The 8,562-nt window shown below is 35.3% G+C and overlaps 1 protein-coding gene across 1 annotated transcript; it reads right to left on the bottom strand.

The window, feature by feature from the left end:
- Positions 1-3,507: 3,507 nt before the first annotated feature.
- Positions 3,508-5,011, bottom strand: LOC110105167 (protein JINGUBANG-like). Its single transcript, XM_028695977.1, has 2 exons — positions 4,844-5,011; positions 3,508-4,787 (listed from the first exon to the last, which is right to left on the bottom strand). The coding sequence occupies exons 1-2, from the start codon at positions 5,009-5,011 to the stop codon at positions 3,708-3,710; spliced, it is 1,248 nt and encodes a 415-aa protein (XP_028551810.1). The 3' UTR covers positions 3,508-3,707.
- Between the last annotated feature and the right edge of the window lie 3,551 nt (positions 5,012-8,562).

Genomic DNA, 8,562 nt, shown 5'->3' with positions numbered 1-8,562 from the left:
AAATTAAAAAATCAAGGAGCCACATCATACTATGAAAATTAGAAAAATTGTACAAATCTATCTTCTCCTACACTCTCATTATCTCTTTTCACTTCTCACACCATTCAACACTCAGAATAGACAAAATTGAGGTCTAAGTCAATTTTGAAGTAATAATACCATTCAAGTGCCATAGATCAAGAAAATGGGTAAGGTTCTACATATTAGCTTAGTACAAAAATTTAGCAAGTACAAATGAACGTATCAGATAAATAAAAATTATGTTGAAACCTCGAAAAGGGAAAAAATTATGAGGCTTGACCCAGTTGAAAAATCCACTATATATTAAATAATGCAAGAATCCTCGTTTCTTCACTATTGAGGAAGAGGGGGATTAAACAAATATTTGATTGTTTTATGAAGATTATAGAAATCAAGTATCCACAGAAAGAAATTTTTTTTTTAAAAAAAAATAATAATCCACATAGAGACAATCTATACCCAACAATAGGAATTTTTATTAGGTCAAGTGTCCTGACGTAGCTCTACATTCGGACGCCAGTAAAATGATGCCACGTGCTCTTATTCTTTACCGCGCGGCCCGACGGCCAGACCCGGACCGGACCCGGGATTGCTATGTATTGGTTGATTTGTGCAGACCGAGGTATTGCTAGGTATTGCTCGATATTGCTCGGCAATAACGAGAAATACCATTATGTCAAGACCAATACATAGCAATATCAAGCAATACCCCAGTTTTGCTAGGTATTGTTCGATATTACTAGGTATTGCTAGGTATTGGTCTTGACAGAGCGGTATTTCTCATTATTGCCAAACAATACCTAGCAATACCTGAACATAGCAATACCAGGTTCCGGTCCGGGTCGGGTCATCGGGCCGCGCGGTAAAGAGTAAGAGCACGTGGCGACATGTTATTGGCCTCCAGATGTAGAGCTACGACAGGGCACTGGACCTAATAATGTTTGAGACGTTTAGATAGACTTATCGAGCCGCTCAATTTGAATATATGTATGTCTGATTTTGAGCTCATTTGTCAATCCACTTAATGTTTGAATTTTCCAATCATACTTCAGCTGTTTGATTTGGGCTCATTTGAGCTCTGATTGGACCACTTTTGGTATCATTCGGTTCGTCTCATTGAGACGTTCAGATCAACCATAAGCTCAGTGAAATCAGAGTTTGGATGGTCCCAAATTTAATTTTGAAAGTTTTCATTTCAAATGTTCATTAAGATTCGCACCCGATCAAGATGGTTTTTGGTGGAATATCAATTGATCATCCGGCAATCTATTTTTTCTTGATTGATTAAAGATTAGTCTTCTTTCTAAAGTATGTGTAAAAAGTATAAAACAAAAGAGAATGCTTATTGAAATGACAAGGGTTATTGTAACTACAGAGAAAGTAGATAAAATAATTGTAAACCATCAATCACCAATGCCATTATTCCTTTCTTAGACTAGAGAAAAGCATACGTGCCATGTTTGTTTGCTCCTTGTCCACTTTCTTGATTCTCAAGTTAAGACTTTAATCTTTTTTTGTTTGCTTGTATTTTCTTTATGTAGGACTATTAGGATGCATTTTTTCTTTAATAGATTGAAGAACATGTTAAATTTGTTCTCTCCATCACATTACACATTACATTATGTAGAAGCTATTTATTTTTTTCTTTCAATGAATTTATTAGTTAAATTTTTTATCAAGGAGAATTGGGTTTGGTTAATAATGCCTTTTTTTTTCCCCTATTTTCTTACTTTGCATCCTTAAAGTCTTTTAATATGTGACTTTTTGAATAAGCTCTTTGGTTATATTCTCTTCCACAAATTGTTCCAAAAAATAATCTTATCACAATTTATTGCTTCTTTAAATGATATCTACTCATCCTTTAGCTAATATTCAAGGATGGTAAGTGCATAAGCAATTAAATGATCAAAATTAAGTAATTCATGAGCCTTTATATATCTTCTTGTTTGATATGCTAGATTGGAAATCCCCCAAATTTGTTTGAACTTCCTAAGTAACAACTTGATGATGGTTATGACTATTATCCTTTCCTATCATTAGTTTCACCTACTTATGATATTACTTGTTTGTTCGTAAAGTTGGTGGGAAAAATTCAAATATGAGCTTCACCTACTTATGATATTAAGCATACATCTTTAAGTCGATATGGTCAAACAAACTCAAATAGAGTATTATGGAACCACATCCACAACTCTTTACATATATCTCAACAATAACAAACGTAAAAGAGAGTAAGTCATTTTTGGCATCAAATCTAATGATAGAAAATAACATATGGAATGTTGTTCAATCAAAATATTAACAAATAAATTTATATTTTTGTTTTCAATGTTGATAATCTTTATAGTACCACAAACACTACATCAGTGTTGTATTGTGTATAAACTAAGCAGCAACTCATCCGATATTGTGATAATCATATTAGAATACCACAACTTTCACATATATAATCAGCAAATATTGTCTAACCGCTATTAATATTATTTACAAACTTCATCATTTGTCATATGAATTGCAATATAACCATCATAGTACAATATGAAAATAATTTATGTTGGGTTAATTGTAAATAATGAATTATCATATTCATTCATAAACTTTTATTCATTCATAAACTTAGAGAAATGCTTGAAAGAGAGTATGTGAGAAAATTGGATAAATTGAAGAGAGATGAAAATAATTTTTGGGAGAAGTGAAGAGAGTGGAAAAGAGTGAAAAGATCTCAGGGAGGAAACTAAGGAGAGAGAGCTGGGAAGTCAAAAAGGTAAAGGGAGGATTTGATATAGAAAGAGAGCGTGAGCAACGGGTAGTACTGACCCCTCCCAACGGCTAGCACAAGTAGCTACTTGACATTTAAATTAGAAGCTGACTAAAGTTATCAATCAAAATAGTTTACCTATATCTTTGTTGGCTATGAGTGTCAACAAGGCATGGATTGGCGTGCGTAGCAGCTTCGTTGTTCAATTATTGGACAACTTGCTCATTTTGAATTTTTTTCAATCATTCTCCTGCATCCCACGTAGTGGGATAAAGGCTTGATGTTGTTGTTGTTGTTGTATTCTTCTGCATAGAAACCACTTCAATAAGCCTGATGAATTATTCTGTCCGTATATTCGACTGGGAGAATCGTCCGATTTATCTCTATGAATAACTAAACTTTTACTATTTACATATGCAAAATTGGACGATTCTTCCTGTATCCGCACATAATAATCTCTGCTTTTGCTAATCCATTGGCTGGCATTAGAAATCTACCATAGGAAAGACAAAAATCATAAATTTTAAAATAATATTTTCATAAATTTCTATCAATAATAAAAATATTTTTAAATATCATAAATTTTATTGTAAAAATAATAGTTATAACATATTTCTCTTATAAATTTATTTTAAAATTAATATAATATCAAAAATATATATAATATTAATCATAAAATAAATTCAATAACTTTTTATAATTTTTTTCTTATAAAAATTTTCGTGGAATTAAAGACCAAGAAGTTCCTGTGAAACTTCATATCATAAGCATTAAGAAGTGCATCGCAATCAAAACCCCACGATACAGTCAGAAAAGGAAAAAAAAAAACTAAAAAAATAATAATCACGAATTTCTGCTCCTCCGCCCGTTAACGAACAATCAAAAATCAATCAGAGGACCAGCTCCGGGATTAATTCCTAATTAAACTTTACAAGGAGGAGACACGAACCCGCCAAACCCTAATCTCCCCATCCAAACTGCCGCTACAAACTCTGTACTCCTCGTCATCACCGGATCCTCCCCCGTCCCTGCCGGAACCTGGCATCATCACCGCCACAAGCGATCGCACGCCCTTCGTGTGGCCACCCATCACCGCGAGGCAACTGTACGCTCTTCTAATCCCGTCCCTCCTCCAAACCCTCACAACTCCATCACCAGAGCCACTCACGACAATCTCGCCGGCACAAGCGAGGGAAAGAATCGCCCTCTCGTGACCCCGAAGAGTGCCGGTGACCGTCATGTAATCTGCCTTCTCGTTCCTCTCCCACACCAAAACCGACCGGTCGCAAGCGCCGGAATACAGAACCGAACCATCACCGCTCAGCGCTAGCGCATTCACCGCCGACCGATGTCGATCAAGCGTTGCAATCAGCTCGTGCTGCTTCGCTCCAGCTGGTCGCGTCCAAACACGGATCCTCCGATCAGCCGACCCCGTGTAAACGGTGCCGTCGGCCGCGACCACTATGGCGTTCACGGCATCCTCGTGCGCCGATACGGATTCCAGGCAGCGGAGGCCGGAGACCGACCAGACTTTAAGGGTTTTGTCCCAAGAAACAGAGTAGAGGAGGCCGGAAGCGTCGGCGGCGATTCCGGAAACAGCATCGGCGTGCTCTATCCAGAGGCGCTTGTGGTGGCGGCGGATGGTGACGTAGTTTTTTGGAAGGGGCAATCGGCGGAGGCGATCAGCGGTGGTGGGGAGGGAGGTCACGAGACGATGAAGGCCGGACCGGGATGAACGGTTCCATACGCGGATGCGGCCGTCTTGATGGGCGGTGAAGAGGGCGGAGCCGTCGGGGGAGATAGAGATGGATTTAGCGGCGCCGGCGCCGGAAGGTGCGGGGAGGGATTCGATGGGGCGAAGGTCAGAGAGGTCGTAGACGGAGAGGGTGGATTCAGTAGCGGAATAGAGGAGGAAGGAGGTTGCAGAGGCATGAGTGCGGCGGTGGCGGCAGAGGAGTTGCTGGTGATGGAGGAGATGCAGAGGAAGGAGGCGGAGAAGAGAGGGAATGTGTTAAGAGGCGGAATTAGCGATTGGAGAGAAGGAAGTGATGGATGTGTGACTACAGATATCGCATCATCGAAGGCTGAGACAGAGTTTGAGGATGACAAGGGGCTAGAGCCAGGGGTGGCTCCAGCAATGCCATCTCTATAACCGCCGCCGCAGGCTGCGGAGTTATCGTCCTCGGCGGCGGAGGAACATTCGGAGCACAGCCAGGGGAGCGGCACTAACATTGGAGTGCAGCGAGCGTGTTTGGTTGGCTGTGGGGTTTGATGCATATATTTATTGGATCGGCGAGCAAGGGGTTAATGTCTAAGAAAAACAGATTTTTAAAAGTTTTGTTTTACAAATTTACCTTTAGTTTTACGTTTGTGCAAATTTATTTTTCATTCACACGAAAATATAAATGTGAAAATATTTTAATAAAATATTGATTAAAATAAAATTTAAGTCGATAAATTTATTTCAAAATAAATAAAATTCAAATTAATTAAATTTTATATTATAATTTTCTCAAAATTGAAATTAAGCCTATGCTCCCCAAGTATTAAGCGCTGATTTGTAGTCAACTGTTACAACCGTGCAAAGATGCTAGAATAATAGACTGGGATAATTGTCTTTTAATTTTTCTAAAATTTAAGCAAGTATTATATAATTTTTGAGGTTTAATACATATTAATTTTTTTATGTAAAAACTTTCTTCCAACATTTATTAAATCAAAAGTCAAATTAGTCATTTAGCATTTTAAATATATATATTTTTATTTTTTTCAAGAATTATTTACATTTTTAATTAATGGTTAATAAAATCATTTGAGTTCTTTTTGTTAGATTATGGTGATTAAAAAAACATTTTTTAAACACTGTCAGTGTCTGGTCTCAAGTCCTAGATGAGGAAATGGAGGGTTGTGTTAGGTAATTGACAATCAGTATAAAATTTGTTGAATAATCATGACATGAATCATTTAATACATTGTGTTAATAATTTTTTTTTGAAGCAACACGCTGTATGACCAGAATAAAATGAGAAGTGTGCAAGGGCTGCTGCATCGGCACCCGGATGCAATGTTAAATGGGCAAGGGTTTCTATATCATGGACGGATGCTGGCAAATAAGTTAGTATATGAAACTAAAATTATGTTAGAATTGATGAATGTAGTTCCCTTAGAGGTAAATTAATGAAATTAATTTATATTATGATTCATATGAAGATAAATATTCTATTTATTTAGAAAACTAAATGGGAGGGATAGATTAAGGCTAGGGGTGTCAATTTCGGGTCACGGGTCGGGTTCGGGTCGAACCCGAACTGACCCGAGTTCAAACGGGTCAACCCTAACCCGACCCGGGTAGACAAACGGGTCGAAAAACAGAACCCGGACCCGACCCGGCGGGTTGCCCAGTTCGTGTCGTGTCAAATATTGACATGATAGTTTATGGTTTAAACTTTGTTGTTCTGGTAGAAGTCATATTAGAAATGGTGTACATGTGATTGTAGATAAAACTTTGAAAGATAATGCTATAAAAATTGATAGAATATGAGATAAAATTATAGATTTGAAGATTATTGTTGATGATAATATTATTAATATTATAAGTGTTTTTGCTCTTTAAGTATGTTTGAATATATGCTCAAAATTAAAATTTCAGAATGACTTAGAAAATTAATACAAAATATTTCTCTTAAAAAAGAGTTTTTATTGGGGGAGATTTAAATGGTTATATTGGTAGAGAATTTTAAAAGCATTCGTGGTGGCTATGAGTTTGGAGCGACTAATGAAGGCGGTAAGATTATATTAAATTTTGTTATTGCTAATATCTTATTTAAGAAAAAAAATGAGCATATCATCACTTATAAAAATAGATATAGTAAAGCTTAGATTGATTATTTTCGTATAAGAAAAATAGATCGTTTAGATTGCAGATATTATAAAATTATTTCGAGTCAAAGTCTATGTACCCAACACCGTTTATTAGTTTTGAATTTTAAGATCAAGGGCCAGAGTATGAAAAATACAATATATCATTGTTCTAGGATTAGATGGTGGCATTTAAAATATCTTCGAGAGTAAGATTCACGATCTTAAGATTCTGTCGGCATCTGAGGAAGCTAATATTATGTTGAAAATAGTAGATTGTGATATTAATAATGTTGCAAAACATGTAGTTGGAGTATCAAAAGAAAAGGTTTCAAATAGTAAAAATAGTTGGGGTTGGAATCAAAATATGCAATAAATGGTTAAAAATAAGAAGTATTGTTATAAAAATTGATTTAGATGTAAAAAGAACAAAAATTGGGAAAGATATAAAGTTGCCCGTAATGTGTCTAAGAAAGCATTCTGCGATGCAAAGATTTTAGCTTTTAATGATTTATATAATATAATAGATACTAAAGAGAGCGAAAGATATATGTAAAAGCTAGCAAACAAAAAGAGATATGAATAGTAAGGATTTAGTTTAAGTAAAGTGCATTAAGGATGAAGATCAAAAAGTAATTTTTTATAAAAAGATACTCGACAAAGGTGGATGAGATATTTTGCTAATATTTTCAATGAAGATTGTGAAAATACGATTGACTTTAGTTACCTTAACAATCTAAATGAAAACATAGACTTTTATTTTTATCCATGTATTACTAAAGCTGAAGTTAGCTAGAGAAGCTTTAAAGAAAATGAAGTGTGAGAAATTTGTTGAACCTGACGATATTCCAGTATAGGTGTGGAAATACTTAGGAGATAAAGGAATTTCTTGGCTTACTAAACTTTTTGATATTATTTTGAAAACCAAAAAGATGTCAAATGTGTGGAGAATGAGTGTGTTGATTCATTTCTTTAAGAATAAAGGTAATGCACAATATTATGCAAATTATAGAGGAATTAAGTTGATGTGTCATACTTTAAAAATATGGAAGAGAGTTCTAGAGCATAGTTTACGACGTGATACTAAATTTTCTCAAGATCAATTTGGATTCATGCTGGGTAGGTCTAATATGGAAGCTATACATTTATTGAGAGATTTGATAGAGAAGTATTAAGAGAAAAATGAAGATCTTCATATGATATTTATTGATCTAGAGAAAGCATATGGTAAAGTTCCAAGATAAGTGTTATGGAGAGTTCTAAAAAAAGAAAGGGATTAGTAATGCTTATATTTAAGTCATTAGGGATATGTATGTTGACACCATTACTTATGTTTAAACACAAGGTGATTTGACAAAATATTTTTCAATTTCGATTGGATTACATCAAGGATCAGCCTTAAGCCTATATCATTTTACTTTAGTCATGGATGTTCTTACTAGTGATTTGCAAGAGGATGTTCCCTTGTGTATGCTTTTTGCTGACAATATTCTTCTTGTCGATAAGACTAAAAAGGGAGTTGAAAATAAACTTGAATTATGAAGGTCAACTTTAGAGTCTAAAGGTTTTCATTTGAGTAGATTTAAAACCGAATACATGAAGTGTAGTTTTAGTAGTAATAGTTCTAGTGAGGGGTTTGTGGCTTTGAGAGATCAAGTCATTAATAAGAGTACACGTTTTAGATATCTTCGATTTATTGTTCAGAGTGATGGTGAAATATATGGGGCTACTATTAGTAGAAATTAAGTTGGATGGATGAAGTGGAGGAATGCATCGGGCTTGTTGTGTGATAGAAAAGTACCACTCAAATTTAAGAAAAAATTCTATAAGATGGTGGTTAGACCTACAATGCTTCAGAATGTTAGCCATTAAAAAAGAGTAATATTAAGTTAAGTGTTATAGAGATGATGATGCTCAGGTAGATG

This window comes from Dendrobium catenatum, unplaced genomic scaffold (genome assembly GCF_001605985.2).
Source record: "Dendrobium catenatum unplaced genomic scaffold, ASM160598v2 fragScaff_scaffold_716, whole genome shotgun sequence".
Taxonomy (NCBI): domain Eukaryota; kingdom Viridiplantae; phylum Streptophyta; class Magnoliopsida; order Asparagales; family Orchidaceae; genus Dendrobium; species Dendrobium catenatum.
This window is presented reverse-complemented; position numbering and strand designations above follow the sequence as displayed.

Excerpts from the sequence above, each read along its gene's own strand:
- LOC110105167 (XM_028695977.1), bottom strand. The coding sequence starts at position 5,011 with ATGTTAGTGCCGCTCCCCTGGCTGTGCTCCGAATGTTCCTCCGCCGCC. Across the intron at positions 4,788-4,843 it reads CCTTCGATGATGCGATATCT|ATTCCCTCTCTTCTCCGCCT; the intron begins GTAGTCACACAT and ends GCCTCTTAACAC.